At 43.5% G+C, this 27,489-nt stretch overlaps 1 protein-coding gene across 2 annotated transcripts; it reads right to left on the bottom strand.

Moving 5' to 3' along the window:
* Nucleotides 1-223: 223 nt before the first annotated feature.
* sipa1l1 (signal-induced proliferation-associated 1 like 1) lies at nucleotides 224-27,471 on the bottom strand. Of its 2 annotated transcripts, XM_088361734.1 has the most exons (24): nucleotides 27,224-27,471; nucleotides 15,517-16,999; nucleotides 15,235-15,457; nucleotides 15,022-15,152; nucleotides 13,735-13,923; nucleotides 13,483-13,657; nucleotides 13,112-13,215; nucleotides 12,886-13,043; nucleotides 10,563-11,142; nucleotides 8,994-9,092; nucleotides 8,754-8,929; nucleotides 8,391-8,678; nucleotides 8,176-8,325; nucleotides 7,591-7,718; nucleotides 6,098-6,195; nucleotides 5,326-5,411; nucleotides 4,930-5,160; nucleotides 4,699-4,872; nucleotides 4,294-4,462; nucleotides 3,990-4,224; nucleotides 3,763-3,930; nucleotides 3,581-3,692; nucleotides 3,380-3,458; nucleotides 224-3,286 (listed from the first exon to the last, which is right to left on the bottom strand). In XM_088361734.1, the coding sequence occupies exons 2-24, from the start codon at nucleotides 16,891-16,893 to the stop codon at nucleotides 3,143-3,145; spliced, it is 5,274 nt and encodes a 1,757-aa protein (XP_088217860.1). In that variant the 5' UTR covers nucleotides 16,894-16,999; nucleotides 27,224-27,471; the 3' UTR covers nucleotides 224-3,142. The 2 variants fall into 2 exon arrangements, with proteins under 2 accessions (XP_088217860.1, XP_088217859.1); XM_088361733.1 differs by having other exon boundaries at nucleotides 4,930-5,411.
* Between the last annotated feature and the right edge of the window lie 18 nt (nucleotides 27,472-27,489).

A 27,489-nucleotide genomic window follows, 5' to 3' on the forward strand; every position in this document is an offset into this window, starting at 1 on the left:
TTTTTTTTTAAATCTACCGTAAAGGCTTTTTTAGATCCAAGTGTTTTGCATTCTGGCGAAAATTCAATCTAATTACTACTTTCCTTTTTTTCGATTAACATAAATGTTTGTGTAGGGAAAAGAGCCACGTCATTTATCAACTTGAGAAACTTTAATACTGTGATCACTGCAAATGTCTGTTTTTCCATACCTTTACATTTTACATAAGACAATAGACGCAGGATTTTAAACAGCATTTTTGTATTCTGTAAAGTTCTACGGTCCATCGTGACTCGGCGAAAACCCTCCTAACTGCAATCACTGACCAAACTGGAACGAGCGTCGATCCAGACAGAATTATTTTCAAACCTGTTCATCCGATTAACCTGGATAGCTTCGGGAAAGAAATTGGATTTTCCTTATTTTTTTTTTTTGTAAATTCAAAGAAAAGTCGAGCACTTCCCTCTGTTGGTCAGAAATTGCAATAACAGCTAAACTAAAGAGCAGCAAAGCACATCTCAAGAACAAAGATTGCACAGAATGGATGATGGATCCTTCCCACATTCTTTTTCTAAATACGTAAACTCTTTTTTTGGACAAAAATATGTGCAAAGGGGTTTTTTTTCTTCATTTTTTTTTTTTTACAAAATGGAAAAATCTGGGGGGGTTAAAGAGACTAAATGGATGCAAGCAAAACATTTCATCACTCATCTTTTCTCCATTCATAATGCAAAAACAAGAGCGCCTTGCATGTACAATGACGTGAATTATTACCTACTTACAATCTGGACAATGCCAATTAATCACGGGAGTGATAGCACATTTTAATTAATTCATGTTTCACAGTATTGGATGACTCTTCGTAACGTGGCGCCATCTTAAATACTGACAAGCAATCAACGTCTATAATCTATATAGTGATTCTTAAAACAGAACCATTTTTTTATTTCTAATTTGCTCATCTCGACAAATGGGATTGAGCTCAGGTGCATTTCAATAAATTAGAATATTGGGAGAAAATGTATTTCAGTAGTTCAATTTAAAAAACAAAATTATTTGATTGGCTAGAATGTTTTTTTTAATTAATCCACCAAAAGATATTTTTAATTCATCTCGATGCACCTGTACGTTATGTAAACATGTTAATTTAGTTTCTACATTCGTGCCGAGGAGCCATGTGCAGTCTAGTTGCAAATGCATCAATTCGAAATTCCGTTGAGATTCGAAAACTGGGGAAGTTAAATGTTAGTAAGCAAGCAACAATTACATTTTGTTGCAGTTCGACACCTAGCGGGAAAAAATAGCCGTGGTGTTGCAAGATGAATATTGATTACACACTGCACTGAACTGAATGCAAAAAGGCACGTATTTCCACTCAGAGCAGAAAAGTGACATTATTTTTGCAGTGTAATTGTTTTTATGTATCCTAATTGTTGTTGAATGATGGAAATTACCCTAAAATCACAGCTTCTGACTAAATTTCATATCTAAAGAATTTAACGCACAATCTACTGCTACAATATTTGTGTGTGTCAATTGTCAGTAAAATAATCTGGCTCTAATTTTTGGTGGTCAAGTGGAGGGAATTTTTTGGGGGGATATTTTGAGGAGAGGAAAGAATATTAAGAATTTGGTCGGATTTTTTTTCTGGGTGGGTTTCAAAATAAATTCCCAAATGATTGTAAAACTAAATTATCTTTAGTGACGAGCAATTTTTTTTTTCCACGCATGGGTGATGAAGAGGAGTGTTTTGCTTTCATGTGTTGCCCAGGTGCTGTTTCAAAAGGCACGTGCGTACGTCCCTGTTTATCCCGGGCGTGACCTTAAATGACCCCAAGTGACAGTAGGCACAGCTGGATAGACTGACGTACATTCACGCTGTGATGCTAGCATTCACATTCACTCTCCACAATTTTCTAGTTACATACCCTTAGATCTTTTTTTTTCCCGAGCATCCTCACGTTCACACACCTGAGGGGAAAGTATACAAGTGAATCGAACAAGCGTGTCGAAAAGCTCAGCTCCCTTAATCCAAACATCGACCTTTGATTGTCAGTCAAATTCTGACGCGCCATTTATTTTTTTTGTCCCGCGGCCCTTCCGATGAATATTCCGAGAAGAAAAATACAAAGTGTACGAACTGGCAGCACGTCGAATAACCATTAGTAGTTGCACTGGTCATCACTAGATGGCGCTGAAAGCAACACGACAGCAGGCTCGAGCACCACGAAACAACATTACACAGAATGCCTCTAGCCACGATTAAGAAAGAAAGCCATTAAATTATATAGTTACCGAGTTTTTTTTTTTTCTTGACAAACTAAACACTGATGTCAGTTGTACTGTACGAATAGAGCAACTTATTCATTGGAATTATAATACAAGGAAATAAATAAACCCTTCATCCTCTCCAAAAATTCAAATAATCACAATTCCAGTCTTCTTTATCACAGGAGGAAATTCGCCGCTTTAAAGTGAAGAGGAGATGGAGGCTCATGTTTCGCAGTTCTGTGATGATGAGAATCGGTTTCAAACCTTTCCAGGGATTTCTGTCCTGTCTTCTTCCTATTGCTTTTAAGATACAAAGCGCTCCACAGGTAGAAGTCTTGAAGTTATGGCGTGGCACCGTGGCCAATGGCTTTTAACGTTATTCCTATTGTCGGAGGGGAGGCTGGCCTGTGCTGTCGAGGACGGATTGGGTTGTTGTTGTTATCACCTTCCCAGAGGAAATAACATTGACATTAAAAAAAAAAAAAGTTTTCCTTCAGTGCTGGTCGAAAAAAACAATAAAAAACCCTGGGGAGCATTCAAAACAATTGTGTGCAGGGAGAAAGGTAAAAATCCAGCCTCAGATATTTTCATTCTCCGTTGAGGGGATAAAAAAAAAAAAAACTTCCCCACAGTTTGGTGGGCAAGCAGCTCATTATGCAAGAATGGTTACATTCTCTGTGCGTTGGAGGAGGTCCACTGAATATCTCAGCTAACCTTCAGTGTGACAGGAAATGGCTTTTGTTCATAATAACTGGCGGTTCCTCAAGTCTACAGAAAGGGGGGCGTGGTTTCCCTTTTGGGTCAAAAAAAGGAGCACAGCGAGATGAGCGACTGTTGTGTCCAGCCAATCAGTGACCAGATTTTTAACCGGGTTCATGTGCCTTGAGGAGTGTCAGTTCATGTCGATGGTGTTGAAGACCCATTCGGTGAACTTCTTCAGCTTGGCGGCGGAGGTCTGAGACTCTTCCTGAAGCCTCTGGTTGTCCTCCCACAGCCTCTTGATCTGAGCCTGAAGCCGCACCTTCTCATCCCGCTCCTGTGAGGTTTTGAAATGGCAGATTGGTTGATTTTTTTCTTCTCATAATTAGTAAGATGTTCAAAATCAGGAACAGTAAAGTGTGTCGCTCACCTTCTTCAGGTCCTCTTGGAGCATCTTCACCATGGCCTCTAACTTGGTCACCTTCCTCTCCAGTCCTAGATGGCCCTCGCTGTGGAGAGAAAATTTATTTACAGGGAACCTTCTGATCTGCTTCTTCTAACATCTACTTGGACAAACGTCATATTTTATGCTAATCTGCTCTATTCTAATATTCAGGAATGGAAAGGTCACCTTGATGCAGGGCGGGACATGGGAGCAGGTTGCAGCTCAATGTGGCTCTGCTGAGGACTGGAGGCACCACTGCTTCTGTGGTTCGAATCCCCAAACACGTAACTTCTTTGGACTAGAAGGACACAAACGTCCACAAAATTCATCTTGCATCTAACTTGGGTCCAGTTAGATAAAAACCATACCATAGTGTGTGGTTCTTTCACTATCAAAGGTGTTGGCCACATCCACAAGGTGTGTCCAGTCAAGTGGACTGTCTCTCTCCGACGGGAGGGGCATCAGCTCCTGAGGCAGAGGACCACGATGACGCTCCACCAAATCCACCAACGACGTGTCGGATGCTGAAAGGTCACCTGAGGAGTCAAAGTTTAGATTCAGCATTTCTTCTATGCGATAACAATACTCTTCTTACCATGAAGTTTGACTCCTAGTTTATAGGAGGGCCTTCGAAGTGGTACCCCACGGGTTGTGGGTGAGCGCGGGAGTGTGGAGCAACTGAAGAGAACGTCGGCGCCGAGCGCGGCGTCCATCACGGCGTCGGTCAGCGGGGGAAGGCGCTGGCCGCGGTAGATGCTCTCGTCGGAAAGCGTGCGATGGAGCGAGCGGCGGCGGCTCGGGGCTTGGCTCGGTGGCGATTTCTGGGCATGCTAGAGAGGAACGGATTCAGACCTTCACCCAAATCTGGTTGTAGCTTACTGCTACGAGCACAACGATACCTTTTCCTTATGTCGGCGGGGCGGGAGCGGACTATCCTTTGCGGGGTGCCTCTTTACATCTTCTTCGATCGTAGACTTGGCATGGGGCTGTGGAGAGTGCATGTCCCTCAGAGAAGGTCTGGCCGCAGGAGTTGGAATACCCTCCATCCCACTCTCCCCTGGGGATTTCCTGAAATTGCACTAAAGTTAGCAGCCCAAAGTGATCAAGTTTTAATGCTGGGTGTGTTTTTCCTCTGCTGCCACAAGGGGGCAATCATGACGCACTAAAGGAAGGTTGAGGGGGTGGACAAGGACCAAATTAGCAGCCAACAAAATAAATAAAAAAAGATTGCTCAGTGTAAGTCAAATCCATCGGGTGTGTGAATTTACACTGATAATAGATCAAATTTGTAAAATCTTTCTTACTTGCGTGTGTCTCCAAAGTCAACGGAATTGATGGTGGAACCAGGCTTCCTCCAGCCAATCAGGTATTTGGACTGAGCTCCCTGACGAGGGTAAAAGCTCTTTGGTCCAGGAGACACCGAAGACTGGGATGATGGCGGAGTGGTCGAGGAGGTTTCTTCTCGCGGGGAACCATGTCTGAAATGTGGATAGTTTAGTATTTGCCCATTAAAACAAGTTCTTGCTTAGACCAACCTTGAGTGAGATCCACCTTCACTCAAACTGAAAGTGCTGCTGTCTCGAACAAGGAGATGAGTCGGAGGTGTTCGTCCGGTGCTATCCAGGCTCCTTTCCACCGGAGGAACCGGCGACTCGGCGGCTGCTGGCGACCTCTCCAGCATTCTGCGTCCACCCTCGGTGGGGCTGTGCCACGGCGAGCGATCCCGGCTCTCGCGACCTCCGCTGGGAGCGAGCAGGGACGTGGTGCTGCCGTGATGAGAGTGCGGGTGATTGTGATGCGAGGCGCCGTACGAGCTGGTGTCGATGCCGCTGTCGGCCGAGGCGCCCTGGAGGTAGCCGCCGCCTCCGAGGCCGTTGGGCTCCGGCTCGCCTTGCTCCCCGCTGGAGGCTCCGCCAGCCCCCATTTCGTACCATTTATCGCTGTCGCTGTGGCCCCCACTGGAAGCCGTGCTTGAAAGCGTATTACTGCTGGAGTGGCCGGAGTAAGGACCGTCCGACTATCAAAACAAAAAAATGCAATCATTTAACATTTGTGAATTTCCATTCCCTGATGTGACTGCCTTACTATCACACACATGCCCTTGAGCAAGGCACCAAACAACAGCCTGTTACAACTACTCACAAGGAAGCAAAACCTCAAGGAACTAGAGACAATAGCATTTAGAGTGAAAACAATTTTTGTGGTTTCTAACCATGCATCAAGTGAAAATGACAGGGCAAGACAACAAAACTGCCTAACCACTGCGCAACCAGATAGCATCATGGCTGACTGGGTACTAAAACAATTTGTAGTAGCCTGTACACATAGTCATAAAAAATTAATTATGATGATGATGATGAAACTTTATTTATCCCACAGCGGGGACATTTACTTGTCACAGCAGCGTACAAGATAATTATAATAATAATAATAATAATAATAATAATAATAATGGAGACATAAATAAATAAAATCATAAATAAATGAATGAATAAATGAATCTAAAAATATAATAAAAGAATATATAAATAAACAAATGTGAATATGAATGAATACATTAATAAATAAATTTAAAAAATATAATAGATTGATATATAAATAAATAAATATGAATGAATAAATACATTTAAAAATATAATAAATAAGTATATAAATAAATAAAAATATAAATAAATAAATTTGATTAAATTAAATAGATCCCACCTGACTGCCTTTCTTCGGAGACAGGTGAATGACCTGCTCCTGTCGTTGAATGCGTGGTCCTCCGGAGTAACCTTGCCCAGATTTAGAGACTGGTGCCTCTGCGAAAAAAAAGAAAATAAAGAAAAAAATAAACCAGGGTTGGTGGAAAGGACACACATAAAACCCCAAGGTACGAGCGGATGACTTTTCATGCCAGTTCTTTATTTAGCCGGCTTGTTGTGTATTTTCATGGTGACATCCTACAGGAGCCTCAGACACTGTCGCCATTCAGGCTCTGCTGCTTCCATCAGGAAAAACACAAAACACTTGTCATCCAACGCAACATACATCACAAGTAATCGTGTCCATCCACAGCGCCTGCTGGGCCCGTTCTGGGCAAGCTGTGCTGTGTGAATGAACGTGCGTGTAGCAAAAACTCCCGTGGAACATGCGACTGTTGTGTAATTGTCTCTATCTTATGCAATACGGCCTCTGGGAATTGCGGTAACATGACGGAGAGTGCTCAGGGAGTTATCGCAACATCTACCCGGCGTGATTTTACAAATGTGGACATCCTCTCTTATCCTCTCTCAGCATTACTCCACACCGTTTTCAGCACACGGCTGCCCACGGGGCGTTTTGTACTCATTAGAAACGGCCGCCACATGTGTGCCTGCCGGCTTGCTCGAGTACAAATAAAAGCGACTTTGGAAAAGGAGATAACGGTCTTCACATTATTAGGCACACCTAAATAATCACATTGCGTTCGATACGTCATTGATTTTTGTTGTCCTTTATGTGACTAGTGTTATTTTTGGACAAAGCCGGGCCACAACTTTATTGCTTTTTTTTTTTTTTTTCACTTTTGGGACAAGCCGAAGACGTTAACATAACCGACACCGCAGTCAGGGTTGGAACCTGGATTCTCGGTTGACCGAGGATGAACTTTTGCAGGCTGAACCCAAAAAAGACACAAGGGCTTGAAACAAACCACAAAATGAAAGATTGTCTATTTTTCTACGTGATTGCGGGGGTCACAACCGGGTTGGCAACACAAAAGTAGGCTGGCGAACAATCCGCTGGAGTTAAGAGCGAGTGAAGAAGCAGAAAGCGGCGGCCAAGGACTCGAGGTCGGCGTTTCGGTGACTGCCGCTGACCATGGCGGACGGATATAAAGAGCATTTGCAAAAAGCGATGGGAAAGTGTCTGCGAGTAAATGAAAGCAGATGTCCGAAAGCTGAATGGGAGGCAACTAGAAAGGGCGGCGGAGATGAAAAACTTGACAAAAGGGAGGGAAGGAAAGTCACACAAGGAGTCGGTCGCCTTGCCAACTGTGGGGAGAGGAAGAGGAGGAATTTCCCGTCCTTACTCTCTCCATTAATAAATCTTAGGAAAGATACAGGTGAGCAAGAGTTTTGCCATTTCTCGCATTCTTGCCTCATTATCTTGCCAATTTGGTCTCAGTTTGCTGCGGCTTTACTTTTTGAGCATAAGTGGGAGGGCGGGGGAATTACCTGTTGACCCTCGCTCACCAGCTCCATCCTCCATTCGGGACCAATTAGGGGCGGACTTTCCACTTGACCCGCTCTCGCCAACAACTTGTCTCTCATTGGACATTGGGGAGTGGCGACTCCCTGCGAACCTGGGGAAAGAAGAGTGTGAATAAATGAATGAATAAAAAAATAAATAACTACCGTATTTTCCGCACTATAAGGCGCACCGGATTATAAGGCGCACCTGCAATGAATGGCCCATTTTAAAACTTTGTCCATATATAAGGTGCACCGGACTATAAGACGGACCTTCAATGAATGGCCCATTTTAAAACTTTGTCCATATATAAGATATATACATTTGGCCCGCGGGCCGGACTTTGGACACGCCTGCTGTAGTGGCTCAATATTGGTCCATATATAAGGCACACCTGATTATAAGGCGGCTTTTGAGAAAATTGGAGGTTTTTAGGTGCGCCTTATAGTGCAGAAAATACGGTAGAATAAATGCCCTCCTCAACAGAATGCCATATCCAGTTAATGAACTGAAAAGTGATCTGTTTGTCTCTTTTTTGTTATTCTTGGCATGCTCTCTATCTTGCTTACTGCTCAGGCATGGACTTCTGTCTCCAGTGGGCTGAGCTGCCGGAGGCGTCGCTAGAACACGACAGGTTACTGGGAGAGCTGCGATTATGAGGTGAGCGACCCAGAGCCAGCGAGGAGGCCAGGCTGTAGCTCTCGCCGCCGGGAGATATCCTGGGAACACAGTCTGGATGAAAAACACTTGTTCATGGACATTAAAATAATAAGTGACATCATACCTCTTGGTGTCCAGTGGACGGCCATCACTGCTGACACTTCGGGGGATGACTGCGCCCCTCTCGAGCCTCTCGGCTGACAAGGTCTTCCCCACTGAACTGCCCAGGCTGATGGCCCTGTTGGGCGTGTGAGGCTGTGGTGAAGCAGTCAAGGACTGCTGGGGGCTACTGGATGTCCTCTGCCACTTGTTGTTGTTGCTGCGGAAGGGGAACTTGTATTCAAAGGAGCCGCTATCATTACTGCTGCTCTTGTAGTCGCCCATCGGCATGCGGTAGAGCTCGGAACAGCCCCTGGAAGGAAGGCAAGAAGGTAACTAGATATGTGCAAAAAAAATAAAGAGCCCCCCCCCCCCCTTTCACACCGACCTGCGGGGTGTGGCATCATCATGCGGCGGGATGATGGAAACGCGCACGGTCACCGAGGTGCGCAGCAAGTCGATCATTTGCTCGTGAGTCAGCGTGGCCACGGAAACTTTACAGATTTCCACCAATCGACTTCCTTGGCGCAGGCCGGCCTGCCACGCGTAGCCGTACGGCTCCACCTTGTAGAAAAAGTTCCGGCGTCGTTATCGTCCAAACATAGGGAAAACTGTCAATTAAAAATACCTCAGCGACGATGCCTTCGTAATTTACGTGGAAGCCGAGCTGTCCGAGGCCGTTTCGACGGAGTGTCATTTCAGAAGTCTCGCAGCCTTTTGTCAGGAACTAGTCATAAGAAAAATAAGTCGTTAAAAGTGAAAAAAATAGGCAGGCTTGTGTCGTCTAGCACACGAATCGCAAATGACAGCAGTCATGAACCTGGCATGTGCATTTCTTTCATGTTATTTCCATAAAAGCTGTTTATGCAACATCTGGTATTCAGGCAGCATGACGATAAGCTGCAAAGTTCCCCACTAACCTTGCGAGAAATCTTAAAGCTGTGACTAGCTTGGTGAAAATCAAAAAATGCTACTGCTCAATTCCCGCTGTGTCAAGTGATGCGATTACCCCGCATAAAAAAATGTAGCTTTTTTTTTTTTCTTTTGACAAATGCTTTCCAATATTTTTCACGGATTTTCTTTTGAGTATCTCGACTTAAGTGACAAATCTAGTGCAAGACGCTCCCGAATTATGGCAAACATGAGACGCATGCCAAACAAAGTTTCCCCACCCCCCAGCGGCCATCTTTGTGCTCATTCAGTTCCACACATCAATAGTTACACGTTGCCTCATCACACATTTCCCCAGCTTGGCCTTAATACATTATTGATTATGTTGCGTGATAGTTGAAGGTTAATATTCACTGTACGATTCACTAACTATATTAAGAAGGCTTATTAAATCGACTACTTTGCACAATAGTAACTTAATGGCACCACAGCATTAATTTTATCCAAACTAATATAGTTAATTGTCTGCTGCAATTCTGCCAAATCAATAAAGAAAAAGAAATAAGAACACGGGTGGCCCAAGGCTTCCTTTTGCTCCAGGGCGGCCTAAATGATTAAAAATGAACAAATGTGAGATAAAAGTGATACACGAAATCAAACAGCACTGTACATGTGAGCATGTGTGTGGGTAGTAAGACGATAGAGGAAATTAATGTGTTCAAAAGCACTGGGAATTATACAAGACAACACTCCCCCCCCCCCAACCAGTTTCCATGGCAACAGCTTCTGAAGCGAGAGAATGCTTTTCTGCATGTGTCGGTGTGGGAGTCACGAGGCGTTTCGAAAATTCCCTCAATCGACCAGTGAGGCACGTGATAGCCGAAGAGCAATCGGGAAATTAACATCACAAAATTGTTGCAAAAAAAAAATAATAATAATAGTAGTCGGCAGGCAACAAATGGAAGTTATTATTTCCTAGCCAGACTACTTTTAATTTGGAGTACTTTGAGTATCATGTTCATCCCCAGTACATATTTTTTTTTTTTTTTTTTTTATAGTGCACATTTTATAGCCACTTCTCTCTTCCGGCCTTCCAACAAGTCCAGTTCAGTTCAGTGCACCACAATACTGTTCCGAGCAGTCAACCTTGACCTGGCTTGTGCTTCCACCAAGGGCTGATAAAAATAGTGTGGCGCCAGAGGCCATGCAACATTTTTCTTATTGGATTTGTCTTTCTAATTCGCTAACCAGGCAGAGCAAAACAAAGAGCAGCTTAGCCATGTTCACAAAGTGTGTAACTTCTCACCTCCAGGCGTTTGAGCACCTCTTTGAAATCCTCGGTGTTATTACTGATGCTCCTCAGCGACACGCTTTCTCCTCGCTCGTAGAAAATGCGGAGAGATGCCGGGCTGCTCAGCGTCCAGCCGATCACGTCTTTGGTGGCGCAGTTGAAAACCACGGCTTTTGCATCTTGATCCAACAGGATGAGGAAATCGTTAGAAACGGCAAGAAGGGCATCGATCTCCCCTCCGGTCCCGGGATCTTCGGCGTGGACCAGCCAGGTGATGGCCCCGAGGCTGCGCAACTCGGCTCCGGTGTACGGCCGGCTTTTCTCCTTCTTTTTGTGGGCCAGTGAGATGAAGGGGAACTTTCCGGACGGGTCAATGGGCGTGCTGGTGGTGTGCCGCTCGGCCAGGTCACGCAGGTACTCCTGGCGGGTTCGTGTGGCCATGGCGCGGAACTTGTGAGACTTGTGGGCGGCGTTCTCGGCATTGATGACCTTGGCGAGGAGGAAGTCCCGGAACACAGAGGACTTGGGGAAAGTCACGCCCTCTGGGATAGGAGGTCCGAACGAAGGCATGTCTTTAGAACGGGTCACGGCCACACTAAATAGAGAACGACAAATATTATCAATACAATATCCATACATATCAAATTATAATTGTCTTAACTCTAACCCTTTTTTTTCTCCAAAGGTAAAGAAAAAAATAAACTGCAGAATCTATTTGTCAAATATTTGGCTGCACTTCAGGCCCCTTTATAACTTCTTGCCTGCACTCTCGCTAAAGGGGCCTTTTAAATTGCCTTCTCAGGATGTTTTTTTTTTTCCGTCTGGTATGTCAGGAACTCGGTCGAGCAGGCATTGGGAGGAAAGAGAGAAGAATGAACGGAGACGCCGCACTTCCAAAACTACAAGCCACAGTCAGAGAATATCTCGAGTCGGAGGAAAAATGCAGCAGGAAATAACAGAGGTGCTAAAAAAACATACCGTATTTTCTGGACTATAAGGCACACCTAAAAACCTAATATTTTCTCAAAAGCTAACAGTGCGCCTTATAGTCCGGAAAATACGGTCCCTAAATAGCCACGTGTGTGATTTAAACATAAAACCCAAAACATCCAGAGGGACATTTATTGCCCATCTCAATCTCTTGTTTGGTACCATAGGTAATAATTGCTAGGTGACTCGGGGAGGATGTCAAAGCAGTCATCCCACACACACACGTCCCGGCTGACATTCGGCATCCATGTTGACATCATGGATCACTTTGTCTAATAAGCAACTCTAGCTAATAAGTCGCCCACGGGTTTCTAAATAAACCCCCGAGACACCCTGTTCGGCATTCAATTACACAAACAATCGCTCGCTTGCACACACTCGTCCGCGGCGGCTTGCAAGTACTCGAGAATAGTCGATAGCAGAAAGTCAATTGTAAACACGGAGCTGGATATCCGTACGAAGAATATCCTCGACGTGACCTGGTTTTTATCAGGGGAGAGGCTTTTATTTGTATAAAATTCAGATTCTTTTCCTGACAGTGTTTGCTTTACACCACTCCCTCCCGCCAATACTACTCAGGTCAGTTAAGATTAGGGAATTTTAAAAACAAACAAAAAATACAAAAACCTTCTCTGCATGCAGAAATACTTTCTTTAAAAATTCCAGGGTAAATTTCAGCGTCATAGGTGCCATTTTATTTATTCTTCTGACTGTTACTTCAATTGTAACCACTCAGCGACAATGGCAATAAACCGCACACAAAACTGAATCACATATTGAAGTGGCATGCATAAATACGACCAATACCAATTTTGCCCTTTTTGATTCTTCCTCTTCATCATTTACAACCCTCACTCAATACAACTGGAGCTCTAAAAGCACTTGTACTCAAACACCTGTGAGTCAGTGAACCCAAAAACCCGTGACTCATCTCGGACAATGAAGGGGAGGGAAAGCGAGCTGCCGCATGCGAAGACGAGCGAGCCTGAGTCTATTAACTGAACGGGTGACACTCGTCGAGAAGGACAAGAATGCATTCGCTCAGCATTTGCTGACTTGCTCTTGTCTCTTCATTCATGTGTGTTGTTGCTAAGTAACCAAGTAGCCCCATGGGGTGCAATTAAGAGCCAACACAATGTACTCAGACAGCAATTAAAAGATGGTCGAAGGAGAAGTATGGGAATAAAAGAATACCGTAATTTCCAGACTATAAGCCGCACCTGACCATAAGCCGCAGGGTTCAAAATTTTGGAAAAAAGTCGCGGCTTATAGTCCGGAAATTACGGTAGTTTGCCCCCTTCAAAATTAATTTTATTTCGCATTTCCATGTGGATCGAGATGATCTCACCTGTAAGCGGTATTGTCCGAACAAGGGTTGTGTGCCCGGACCACCACAAAGACATGTTGGAAGTGTGAGCGAATGTTTTTGGGGGTGAAGGGGAGCGCTCCGGGTTCTTGGAATACAATGGTGACGATGTCATTTCCAATGTGGCGCTTCCGTAGCAGCTGGAAAGAAATGTCGGAAGGAAAAATTAGAGACGAGATGATGAGTGGAAAATCACAGGAGAACTCACTTGCTGTTTATTGTTGGGCGTATAAGGAAGCATGGTGGACACGTGGAACATGATTTCATAATCCTTGTGAGTCGTATACAAGGAGTGCGTCCCGGTCGAGTCAGCTGAAAGAAACACAATTGAGTGTGAAATTGCGTATCCTTCTCAGCTAAACGGTAATACGACAAGCAAATTAGCGATTACGGAGGTAGTTCAATTAAAAAAAAACACTTTTTGGAAGTTTGTTAAATTGCATTTCCTTTGAAGCGATTTATCGTTATGATAATAATGATAGCGAACATGCTTTTAATGCTAATAATCATCTCCGCCATGGATGGAAGTTCTGCTCAGGCATAAAAAAACAACTCTTAATTTGTTTTATAGGGACATACTTTTAGCGTCCAACTGGGCCCGGTACTTTGAAAAGCCTTTGAGTCGAACCCTCTCCCCGAGAAGATGAAGAAACTCCTCCAGCGCTGGTCCGGCTGATTCATTGTTGTACATTTCTTCCTCGCTGCTCTGACCTGACATGCAGTACATCACTCCCACTTTGCGCTGGAAACTCAGCTACCGGGACGAATATCATAAACAATGGTGATTACAAATCAATTCAAATGAAAGGACTTTTTCATATTCTGCTTTACCCCTTGCTCGTCCAGCTTCATGAGCTGCTCGGTGACCTTGGGCGTGTTGAGTGCCAGGCGCAGGCAGTGAACGTTCAGCTCGGGCACCAGGTACTCCAACACTTCTTTGAGGGGCAAGCCTCTTGCTAAGCCGTGTTTCGATGTAGAAGGCACTGCATCTTCGATGATGGAGCCTCGCAGGGTGTTTAACTGGACACGGCAAAACGTGGACAAGCAAGATTAGATAGCCCAATATTATAGCATAGCATATTAAATGCATATTTATTATATTATATACACATACCGTATTTTCCGGACTATAAGGCGCGCCGGACTATAAGGCGCACCTTCAATGAATGGCCCATTTTAAAACTTTGTCCTTATATAAGGCGCACCGGACTATAAGGCGTACCATTAATGCATCATATCAGATTTTTAATCCAAATCATTCTCCATTTTATCTTTATTTCAACTTCAGATGCAACAAATTACTTTATAATCACAAAATAATGATCCATAGTCTTTTCATTCATGATTCAGTCTTCAGCGGGCCACTTATGATTGATTTCATGACACAATGCTTCGGGCCAGTTTAAATTTAGGAATTTGGTCCATATATAAGGCGCACTGGACTATAAGGCGCACTGTCAGCTTTTGAGAACATTTTAGGTTTTTAGGTGCGCCTTATAGTCCGGAAAATACGGTATATTATTTACATATATATATAATACATACATATAATCATTCGCGAGTACACAAAATGGACAAACTGCCACCATCCCCTTTCCTCAAAGTTCTAAGGGGAGAAGCACTCTGCAGAGAGGACAATACTTTCCCCTCAATGGACACGGGATGTCTCTCTTCAGCATCGTTGCATCTCACTCACTCCCACAACGACAATATCTATACCTAGTCGGCTCGCCGCACTGAAAATAGCAATTAGAGAGACAAGAGAAAGGCACGGCGAGAGAAGAAAATGGAAGAAAACATGCATGCACGGATCGTGCGTCATCCTTGGAGACTCGTACGGCTATTAGTCAGAGCGTGCTTCAAAATGAATGCAAGGCTTTTTTTTTTTTTTCTTCATCTTTCTACACAAATACCTTTGGCGCTATTTTTGTCTTGTTGGGCTGTGAAATGGCACAGCTCAAAACCTTCGCAGATGAAGGATGAAGAAGATGGTGGGTGGGTGTTTACCCGAGGGAACGGCAACTCTGGCACCGAGCATGCGTCTATAGGAGAGCACTCTCTCGATGCTCATACATATTGAGAACAAAGTAAAAAAAAAAACGCCTCATCTTCAATTACCTCGCTCGTTCGAAAAATGACCCGGTAGTTGTACTGCTGTCCATGCTCCTTATGTTCCTCCAGCTTCTCCCTCCTGAGACTCACTGCCACCGGGCCTAAGTTCTCGTCCACCCCTAAGTAGTTCCAATGTTCTGGGGAAGAAGAGGAAAAGGGGGGAGGAAAAAAAATCCATATTTTACATTTTGTTAATATGCCCTATGACATTTTGCTTACCTCGGAGGTAGAAGTACTTTCGATAGTAATAGGCTCCGAGGTCGACGTGTTCCACGATATATCTTTTGGAGCGGTCAGCGTGTTGACTCAGTCCGTCTTTCATGGCTTCCAGGACGGCGACACCGGCGTTTGTGAAATGGCTTGTGAGGGCAGCTTCCAACGGACCTTCTTCTGGACTGCCGGCAGAATTGCTTGAGCTTCCACCGCTGCCGATGCTGCCTTGCTGTAAAGACGGCGAAAGATGGAGGTCCGACTCGATTGTCGTACGGTATCTAAACTTACTTGTTTGGCAGGAGTGATGTTCCTCTCTCCCTCTCCACCAATCTCGTTCCTAAAACACGGGCAGCTGAGCACAAGGTCGTTGCTCTTGTCGTCACCCGGGTCCAAGGCCGGATTGGTCCCGTGTCCTCCTACCCCATCCTTGCTCAGTTCCTCTTGTGAGCCGCAAGGTGAAGCGTAGACCACGCTCTGACTGGAAGAGAGCGATGATGTCGCCGAAGCAGAAGCGGCGGCGGCGGCCGAGGCCCCCGTCGTGGTGTTCTTGCGTTTGGCTCCCGACTGCCGGCTTTGGATGACCTCATTGAGGTCAAAGAGTAACGAGTTGACGTCAAAATGGGCGAAGCCTTTTTGACACAACCAAGGCTTGGGAGGGGGTAAACTCTCATCCCCTTTAACTCCATCCTCAGCGTCCGAGCCAGCTCTTGAAGTGTCGCCCTCGACCTTCACACTGCGCAATTTGCGGAATATCGACTCGCCGCCCGTCTCCGACTTGGACCTTCTTTTCAAGTGCTTCTCTCGTTCTTTAAGACGACTGGCGGGACTACCTCTGGCTGCTCCCAAGGAGCCATCAGGCAAATCCAGGGCGCTCTGTTTCACAGGGGCGACGGTGAGCAGCTCGGTTAACCTTTCCGGTGCGGGACTCCGTTGATCGGGGGCCTCGGATGACTGATATCCTTTGAGCATGTCGAAAAAACTCTCCCCTGAGACGCCGTGTTTATCTATGGACGAGGTGCTGCCGTACTCTCGGTGCATGGGAGTCCACCCGGAGAAAGACCAGCCCTCGTTACCGTCCACGTCCAGTTCGCTTATCGTTATATCGCTGTTACTCCGCTGACGGATTCGCCTCATCCCCTTACGGGGCGAGCCGAGATAACCGTCAGGTGACAAAAAGCGGTTATCCTTCCCCTTCATCTGCATCTTGTTCTTCAGCGTGTTCTGGATGTTGCGGAGCATGGACGAGTCTTGAGGGCTGATGAGGTGTCCCAGCTTGGCTGATAAATTACTGTGGGCCGCGACGGCTGAGACGCCGCCCCCTCCTCCACCGCCGCTTCCCACAAGTCGTTCTCGATCTCCACTGCCTGATCCAGAGGAGCTGGTGGTGGTGGAGCTGGGTGAGTCCGTTTCCACTGTGATATGCCAAACACCTCCTCCTCCACCATCTTTTCGCGGAGGCCAGTCAGCCACTCGAGCCCGAACCCCCATCTTCGGGACTCCGGGGTTGGTGCCAGTGGTGGAGGAGGAAGAAATGTGTGCACTCTCACTGCGGGGCGGTGGCGCCCCTCCATTGGGCAGACGGAGTCGGCGAGTGTAAAACTCATCAGTAGCTGGCACTGAGCCCCCGACGGAACGCTCTGTCTGGGAACGCTTCAGGCTGGTCATGATGACGTTAGGGTTCAGGGGTAGAGTGGCGGTCTTGCTGAATTTAGTTTGGGTTTAACATAATGTCCACGGACAGAAGGGATGACGCTTGAAAACGCATTTGGTCCTGGAAAGAGAAAGAAAAACTTTAGTTTCATTGGTCGTCATTTGAGAGTATTCAAAATAGGCAAGCAAGACAATGTTGCGAGTACCGATACCAGAGCGTATTTTCCGCACTATAAGGCGCACCTAAAAACCTCCAATTTTCTCAAAAGCCGACAGTGTGCCTTATAATCAGGTGCGCCTTATATATGGACCAATATTGAGCCACTACAGCAGAGTCCAAAGTCTGGCCTGCGGGCCAAATGTATATAGCTTATATATGGACAAAGTTTTAAAATGGGCCATTCATTGAAGGTGCGCCTTATAATCCGGTGCGCCTTATAGTGCGGAAAATACGGTAATTGAACAATATCAGTAAAAACTATCAGGTATGTTTGCTTTTCCAGACAAAGGTTTGGCATCAAACAGTGTTTGAAGCCGCTAGTTACAACCTCAAAGGTGAGTACTTCCCTTTTTTTTTTTTTGTCTGTGAATGTATGGCGCCTACGTGAGAGATGGAACCATTTGATATGCTAAATAACCCTTTCGGAGATAATGCGAGTTCCAGAGACTTCAAATAGATTTAAATGATCTCGTGCGAGGATCAGTCGACATGTGAGATGTTACGTAATTATTTGTAGGGGGAGGTTTGGATTTTAAAGTGGAATGATTCAGTTTGATTCCGTGAGATCACGTCTTGTTATTACAGTGACATCATCCCTTACACGCTTGTTTATATTATTTTTTTTGGGCTGCCATTCAAGGTTGTGCCAGTACTATGGACATCACTATCCAATGATTCACAACCACCTGATGATCATAAAACATTGGCACGACAGATTGCTTGACAGGAAACCATGACAGGAAATACGAAAGGAAAGTTGAAAGGCTTCAAGCAAAATGATGGTTTAAGACACACACAACAGGTGTGCATTCAAATGTAAATCCCAAAAAGTAAACAAGGTAAGCACCACTTTTGGATTACAAGAGAGCAAAGAAAGAATGATTCAACGGTGAATAAGAATGCATCACAAAGTGTCGAGTGTGTTTCCGTCATTCGACGCAGTTTGACAGTTCGACACCTGTTTCAAAGATATTACGCACGTAACTGGTGAGTCAATTTGAGTCTAGACGTGTATTGTCTTCAAATGTAAGCGACTGTATCTGTAATTTATCAAAGTCCACATTATAATGATGCAACAAGAAAGGAATTTAAAAAACAAATATAGTTTTCTTCCCTCTAGCAAATTCACTCACCCGACTGAAATGTCTCAAATAAAAAAAATCAATGCAGATATGCTGACGACCTGATGTCAAATGAAAACAATAAGTCGTGTTCTTAAAGCTCCAGCCACTTAAAAGCCGCGCGGTGTTTCATCTCAACTTGTCTGAATGCAAGGGGTGAGGAAATGGAGGACGATAAGAAAAAGGCGGAAAATAAATCAAACATTATTCTCTTTGAAAGCTGCAAAGTAGCAGACGAGCCAAGTGACGGGCGTTTGGGCTCAGAGCTTTTCAAAGTGAAAGAGTAATTGTGTGGAAAGATAAATTGCATTTATATATTTATTTTCATCCAAACTACTTCCTGCTGGGCTTAAATGTGGGACGTGGAATCTGCTCTATATGGCTGAGTGAAATCTAAAGGGCCGCAATTTGTTGTCTTTTCTCACATGGGTGAAAATGCCAAAGTCATTTTGAAATTTCACAATTGTGACCAGCCAGCGTCGCGTGGTAACAGTCTGTGCCAATAAAATCGAAGGTGACGATGATGCTAAAGAAGGAAAGGGTGCATTTAGAGAGGACGTCAACGCACAGGTAAGTGCCACTTAGTAATTGAAGGCCACAAGGCGGGGGGAAAAAAAAAAAAAAAAAAAAAAAAAAAGGACAAATGATGATGGCGTCATTGCAAGCATGATGCAAGTATGAAGAGCTAATAACAGTTTTGGTTCCTTTTAAAATAAATCACATTTCGATATCTTATTTAGATTGCATTTCTTATGTCACCATGAGAAATGTGTCAAAAAATGGGTGCCACGAAATTGAAATAACCTAAGAAGTAACACGCTTAGGATTTACAAAGAGAAAAACAAAGCCATTCAAATTGACAAAGGCAAAAAAGCAAACAAGTCAGCTGTGCTCTAACAGCGATGATGAAAGCCACTTCTCTGCGAGAGCCTCCTCCACAAGAGCCCTCTAATCTGTGCCAATCAGGTGACGTCGAGCAGACGGTTTTTTTTTGTTGCACCGGGATTCAGTACCCCCCCCCCCCCCCCCATCCTCCTCCTCATTTCAACAGCCAATGCAGACCCCTGATTGCTAACGGCTAAATCAGGCATAGCAAAGAAGGATGACAGAAATAGCAGTGTTGAGTGGCGAATAATAGCGACAAGGAGCTTTGGTTTAATTAACATTGAGTTGGGCGATGCTGCAGAGAACATGAGATAAAGGACATTTATGAATGATCTACATTAGGCAGTAGGTCCCAAAGAAAACCAAGACCAACAATAGCCAAACTTCTAGGTCTAGTTGGGACATGAAATGAAAAGAATAGCATTTCAATTGAGTTGGTGACCACATGAGAAGCTAGGTGCGGATTTCCGAACTGGCACATTCTGCGTGGGAATGTGAGTTGGAAGTGCGGAGAGAAGAGGAGTGTGTAGGACTGGCAAGACACAAGGTGGACTAGAAGGAACCAAATGTGAGTTCTACAAAATGGTTAAGAAAGAAAGCTCGGGCTTGATTTGAAGAGGTTGCTGCGGTGATGCCATCAAATATGTAAATGGGGTTCCTTCCTTCCTGCTCTGCAGCCGAGGGAGCCGTCTCGCATTCCGACAGGAAGCACATCTCAGCCGCTTCCTGCTTGTGCTTCAGGAAGTGAAAGGTTGCACGCAGAATGCATGCATGAGGCCTGTTCAGTTACGCTGAGCAGACACATTTTAAGCATCCGCCGTGAGCATAAATGCAAAGTACATGTCGAGTTATTTTGTCCTGCAAATAGAAGGTACCGATTTTTTAAAATTATTTTTATTTATTGTCATTTATTTTTTATAATATATTTATTTATTTATTTAAAAAAATCTATCATTTGTCTGAAAATAAGAATCTAATAAATAGCATTCAGAAGACATTATTTATATTATACTAATTATACTAGTATAATTATACTAATTGAAATAATTTTATTATTTTTATTTCTTTTTCATTATATTTATTTTTTATTATATTCATTTTTCATTGTATTTATTTTTTATTATTATTATCATCATTTGTCTGAAAATAAGAATCTAATAAATAGCATTCAGAAGGAACCAAATTTGAAGTGAATTCTGGACAATTTTGCAAAAAAAATCATTAGCTGCCAGGTAGCCGAGCATTTGTGTCCAATTATCATGGAAAAAAAAGGATGAGCCAGATAAGATGGTGCCATTGAAATCCTGAGTAGGAGGTGCTATGATTGCGGCGGGACTGGAGAGGCACACGCTCATTTGCGCCTCCAGCCAAGAGCGTTCGATTGATAACGAATGGCCTGCAACGAGGTGGCAAAGCGAGAGAGAGGGAGACATAATGGGAGGGGGGGGGGGGAAGCGAGATTGATTCCTCACTCAATATGAGAGTCCGTGGGAGGAGATGAGTGAGACAGCACATGGGAACGGGCGACATAGATGCTGCGAGGGGCCGAGTCGTTGGTCCATCAAGTAGACCCTTTCAAGCGGCTATCTCTCCAAAGCACAGACGGGCAGCAGAAGTAATAATGATAAAAGCCCTGCGAGAACATCTCAGCCTGCACTATAAGTGACTTACTTTCCAAGGAGATGCCTCACTTACTCGGGGGGCCATAACATTTGACAGGGAGGCGGGGTACATTCCGCGCCACCGCACTACCTTTATCTAATTTGGTGGAGATTTTTTTTTTCCTTCATCTTCTATGTCTCTCACGCTTCCCTTACATACTGTCTGTTTCCATGAGAGCGTGGGAGGAGAGCGCCATTGCTGGAGAAGGAGGAGGAGGAGGTGAGAGATAAGAGAATAGAAAGCAGAGAGGAGAATAAATACTTTCAGGGTGAAGAACCTCTCTCGTCGGGAAAAACAAAAACATGCTATTTTCCCATCTCGGGGACAAGGACCGCCCCCTTTTTTAACACACCGATAACAATTGATCTGAAAGCACGTAAAAAGGGATGTGGGAATTCGTTCAACAAGTCACTAAAAGCAAATTTGACATTTCTTATTCACTATGACTCCACTTGTTGATGATTCCAGAAGAAACTATCCCTTGGCTGTTTTTGCATGCTGGCATTAAGCCTAATGAGGCTCGCTAATGGGACATTTATGCCAGTCATGGGGAAACCTCCAACTCGACGCAAACTTGCAAAACAGACACACAGCTGCTCTGTAAACGCACACACACAAGCGTGTGCTGAATCAACAAAATTTTTCTGGAAATTTTTCGTATTACGGCTCACACCAAACACAAGTTATTTCCAGCGACTTAACCTCGGTGGATTTTTTTTTTTTTTTTTTGAAGGCTTTGATTAAAAACTATGTGGTCCTTGGCTTGGATTCGCGGAGACATCTTGACAATACAAATCATGCCTGGGCAGAGTCAAGCTGGAGCTCAAGTTGCAGGTCATAAAACAGATAGTGTCCAGATGTTTGGCAGGACACAAAATGCAGGGGAACATTTTTCGTTCTCTTCTTGTCAGCTACTGAAAAACACCGGCCAGCCAACGTTTGTATCTCGAGGTCATATCAAATCTCCATTGTCGAGGATCTCTTCGCCGCCATTTTTTTTTTTTAACATTCTTCTGTTAAAAGGACACAAGCCTTAATTTTGAGTGTGACTACTTTTTTGCAGTGTTAAGAAATCCTGAACATGTTATCTCACTTGAGTTTAAATGTGAGTAGGAATGTGTGACGCCTTGTGGGAACAGTGTGGCAAACGCTTGATAATGACGCTGCTAAATTAGCGCTACAACATCTCAAAGCGGACAAAAACTCCTTCGGCACTAAATGTCCCACATACAGTATACGCTGCCAAAATATTCTCGATTTACACTAAGCAAGAAGTGCATTTATAGTCACGGTATACACACTTTAGAGCTGTCACTATTGAATTTTTTTAGAAACGATTATAGTATCGGTTAATCGAATGATTATTGTTTTGTGATCCAATAATTGATAAAAATAAAATAAAATTGAAGAAAATAAAAGACGAAAAGAAAAAGATAAAGAAAAGAAAAAGAAAAAAAGAAAAAGAAAAAGAAAGAAAAAGGAAAAGAAAAAGAAAGAAAAAAGAAAGAGAAAAAGAAAGAAAAAGAAAAAGAAAAGAAAAAGAAAAGGCAAAAGAAAAAGAAAATAAAAGAAAAGAAAAAGAAAAAAGAGAAAGAAAAAGAAAGAAAAAGAAAAAAAGAAAAGAAAAAAAACAAAAAGAGACAAAGACAAAGACAGAAAAATAGAATAAAATTAAATTAAAAAAATTAAAAAACAACTGACAAGTGTAGGTTTAATAGCTGTGAGAAACCATGAGCAAGGTTTCCGTCATAATCACTGCTTACAAGGGTGCTGGGGGGGGGGGGGGGGGGGTCCAAGGTGGCAGACAGCTCTGTGAGACTGACAGATGTGAGGCTCTGCATGTCTCAAAGGGGGAACCGAGAAAGGCCTTTCAGTAAAAGGTCCGCTGCTAAGCTTTCTGAGCACTGGCCTTAGACCTGCAGCTCAATGAATGAAAGGGTCATGGCATCGCTTGACGAAGGGAATGCGGGTGTGGCGGGTGGGGGATTTTCCAAACATCCCTAACATTGATTGATTTCCTACCCGACTTCAAAACCTCACCTTCCGTAATTCTCAAATGCAACCTAATCGTCTTTTTCTTGTAGTTCAAGGACTGGCAACACCATCGTTTCAACATGTCTCCGCTGTCATGGCAACAAGGCGAGAAGAGCGAGGGCTGGTGTTGCAGTTTTATGTTTCGTCCATTTAATCGGTACTTCTCCACACGATCCGTTTGAATCTGTTCGACGCCACCTGACGAGTCTGACGATGCGATGAAAAAGATGTTCCTGTAAAAACCCCAACTTATAAGCCCAATAACATCTTCACCAACAGGTGAAGATATTGTTTCCACATAACAGAGCACAGCTGGGTGCATGAAATGTTACATAAGAGAGCTCCACCTCCGCAGGCACTGTTCACACCACCCCTCCTACTACTCTGCCTCCCACTCGTGCACCGTTGGCTATTTGCAGGCAGAGGTGCCTAGCGAGATGACAGCACTCCAACTTTGAAAGAAAAAATGCATACGCTCCCTAAATCGCCATTAATCGTTTCACGGTGTCCGTAATTGGCTCGTGTATTCTGAAAAATACGATTCGCTTAAACAGTTCGAACCGCTCGCCCCCTGCGGTGACGCTGGTTTGACATCTTGGAAAATTTTGTTACCAAGCAATACTTGCCCAAAGTAGGACTGCACTTGTTGCCTGGCAACATTGGTTCATTGAATCTAAAAACCGAGGGTGCTTTGAGCGCTAACCCTTTAGATGCTTCCCATGTGGATCGAATTATGTCCTCTATTAACGAAACTAAATGCTTTAATTTGACAATTTAATGCCTGCAAATATTGACGACAGCTTAAAGTTTCTGTGGGGCAAATTTTCAGTTGCTTCAATTCCCAGGCCACCAAATAAAAATCTCTATTTCCCGCAGGTTTATATATTGAATAAAAAAACGGGTTGTGCAAAATACAATTGCAGCTCAATTATCATTTTGTAACTAAACAGAGGACAATAACAGTAAGGCAGTATTATTCACTGGAAATGATGCTAAATTAAATAGGATTCAAACATGAATATAAAATAAATTAAAAACAGTCATTCATGAATTGGTACTGTCATAAGTCAAGAACCCCCATGTAATTTTTTTTTAACTACCTAGGGGCGGCTTGGTACTGGTTAGCATGTCCGCCTCGCAGTTAGGAGGGTGAGGGTTCGATTCCACCTCCTGTGTGGAGTTTGCATGTTCTCCCCGTGCCTGAGTGGGTTTTCTCCGGGGTTTCCTCCCCAAAACATGCTTGGTTGAGCACTCCAAATTGCCCCTAGGTGCGAGTTCGGCTCCAGCACACCCGCGACCCCCAAAGCGGATGGATGGATGTCGGCGACCTACTTATAAAAAGTCCGTGCTCCTCCACATTTGCTTCCCGACCCACCGGTTGAAAATTACACCACTACTAAATTTCTAGACGCCCACCAAATCCAAATGAAAGCCGCAGTTTGCTCTACCTCCCGCATCTCCTGTCCATAAAACCATTGATTGAAGCTCTACCTCACAGCTGGAAAAATGGAGTCAAGGCATTAGTGTCAACCTGCAGAAATCAATGATGGAAACGGTTTAAAGAACTCTTAGAATCATTGGATGGGGAGAAAAAACAAAATCATTTTTGATGGGAATCTGAGATCTATTAAATTTAAGGACACCAGAATTGCCAACGTGACCCACCTCACGTCTCCGTTCCGCTGAAGTGAGCAAAGGGAAACATCAAGTTGCAGTGAGCACTGACAATCGTGGCACGCTACTTTCCTGTTTTGGCTTTCTGTTTCCACCACCTGCAAGGCAGATGTTGAAGACGCTGGCATCGTGACCTCATTTTTTTTTTCTTCTCTGATAGACTTGCTGAACTTCTGAACATCAGTGGAATTATTTCTCGTTGCATGTGAAATACGATTCACCAAAATACACACGGAGCTTATAACATTCCGATATCCTCCAAGATGTTTTTCATTACGAGTTTTTTTCCCGTGTGTTTATTTTTATTGGCGGCAAAGGTGCCATTAATGAGTAGCTTGACTGTTAACCAATTACAGAAGGTTTATTTAAAATTCTCGTGAATGAGCGTTCATGCTGTTTTGTAATCCGATCGTTAACACATAGCAGACAATTCACTCAATGGGAGACACTCAATGTGGGGGGGTCACCGATTAATCGATGGAATAATCGACAGGATAATATTAATCAAATACAAGGCGATTATTGCTAATCGTTTTTTGTTGTCGATTATTCTTGACATCTCTACAGCTATCACATCAAGTGGTGGCAGAGAAGAATCTCTTCCTCTACCGCCTCCGAACCGGGAAGCTAACGTAACGACAAAGTGACACGACAAGAAAGACATTTCAGACTTCTGCCTGGATTTGGGAAACAGATGGCAAAGCAGTTGGTGGGAATTTCAGCAACACTTCCATAAATGTTGGATGCTGCGAGTTACAGACTTACTAGACGACAGTTTGGAGTGACTTGAAGTTAGCAAATATACATTGGAGCGTTGAAGACTTATCTGTTATTTGTTCCTGGTTTTACAATTGCGGGGCATCGGAGAATCGTTCTCATAATGTGTGACTCAGCTGTTCTCGGGATTCTCCATCTGTGAGTTTGTTCGGTTTGGTAGTGAATAGCAAGTCTAAGTATGGAATCATCTCTTTTTAAGACTTGTTCGATAATCAGATGCACCAATTTGATGGAAGGAGGTGACAAAGAAGATGATCACTAGTATCTATGTGAATGGCTGAGCAGAAATATTTGTTTCTACTTTGGTTCCCATGCTCATCATCTTCATGAGGTCTTAGCCACACTTGGTGTTGATCAACATTTTGGTGAACAAAGCCACTTTCATCTTCTGTGAATGTTGTTGAGCATTTAAGCTCCATCTGTGTGTGATGTTTGACAAGAGGGAGGGAGCTCAAACTACATTTATCACGCTATTTAAGACTAGCTGGCCGCCATATGTTTGTGTCACAAAATGTTGGGCGTTTTCACAATAAACCAAAGGTTAAATTAATCTTCTAGAAATGTTTTAATGACAATTTTTGGGTAATTTTTTGTGAAACTTGCTATTTTCTAACAATGAGTTAGAACAAGTGATTGATCCATAAATCCAATAAAACATTTTCTGGTTTAATTAAAATTGTTTCTACTTTTTATCATGCTGTTCACATTCTGACACGCACCACGGAAAAACTGAAGGAACTTAATCGATGACCCGTGATTGCTAGAAGTATAAATAAAATACTATAAATACAAATAAGTACAAATAAAATAATACACATCAAGCCTCAACAAATTACAAAAATATTAAGAAGAAAAAAAAATAATTCATTCTTCCCAGCATGCTGGCAAAATAGAATTGGAAAAAAATATATATTTGTTAACCTTGGTATTTCACATGTGAGCAAAACATTCCTTAAACAAGTGGCAGTCACAGTTGAATCAGGTAATTAAACATTGACCAAAATGAACAAATAAAGAACAGCGATGGAATGTGTGTGTTAGTAGAGATAGCGTGATCCAAGAAGACAGGAATGATAAAAGTCATTTTCCTGGCATGCCTTCACAACAGGAAGGAAGCAAGATGAGGAAAGTCACTGTGTGACGGTTCAAGGGAATTGTGGGAGGTGGAGTAACGCAAGGAGAAGCAATTGCCATCACACAGCAGGAAGGAATCCGAAAAGATACTTGCACATGAACTTTTTGGAACTATTTTACTAGACAAGTGCATTCTTCTACCATGGACCAGATGGATAACAGCAAACAATGTTTTCCATTAATGCAACAATAAAAACAATAATCCCATTTATCTCCATGATTGAATTTATGACACCATTCAAAGCTGGAAATGGCTTCAACAGCCGACCATTTTGATTGATGAAGAATCAGCAGAGCAAACATCTACGACAGATTGCTCAACACTTTGATTACCCGAATATTCCATCAAATGATTAATTCCAAAAAATATATAACCGGACGATACAAAAGATGCAACGCGAAGATGTGACTAAATCATCTGCTAGTGGCAGATGCTTCGTCTCCAGGGATAGGCTGGACAAACACAGAAAAGCAGAGGAGTGCCTCCTGCAAGGCATCCAAATTTACCTTCTTGATGATCATCACTCTTCCAAATATTTCCGAATTCATCCAAGAGTAACTGCAAATCATAGTTTGATTTTAAAGAAAAATAAATGCAACGCGGTTGCATATAATAGGACTCGTTATTAAATGCACCTGATAGTTAGATTTAAATCAAATGTTATTGACTGACATCTCAACTTTTTCCGCTCAGTTTAGTCTCCAGGAAGCGCAAACATATTGAAATGCAAACGGAAGCGACCCCCAAACTAAAATGCACCGATCAAAAAAAAATAAAATAAAAAATACGTGCATGGAGCGTGCTATGTTTATAAGATGAATGACAGCGTGAACTCACCTTTTCATTCACTGCACCTTTGCACTGCAACCTTTTCCTTTCGTTCGCGTGGGAGGAAATGAGCAAAATTCACCCCCTCACCAATCGCTCGCTTTTGTTCATTGAAGAAAATAAATGCACATAAAGGACGTCGAGTGAAAAAAATCCGTTTGGTGAGTCTGCTGCCCGTTCACTACGCCTGCCGCTTCTGCTGTGTTCAAATCAGAAGTTCATCCAAAGTTGCAGAAATTCGCTCCGCCTCTCATCATCGATGAGGTCACCAGCCT

This window comes from Syngnathus floridae, chromosome 19 (genome assembly GCF_059516105.1).
Source record: "Syngnathus floridae isolate MCC-2025c chromosome 19, RoL_Sflo_1.0, whole genome shotgun sequence".
Lineage (NCBI taxonomy): Eukaryota > Metazoa > Chordata > Actinopteri > Syngnathiformes > Syngnathidae > Syngnathus > Syngnathus floridae.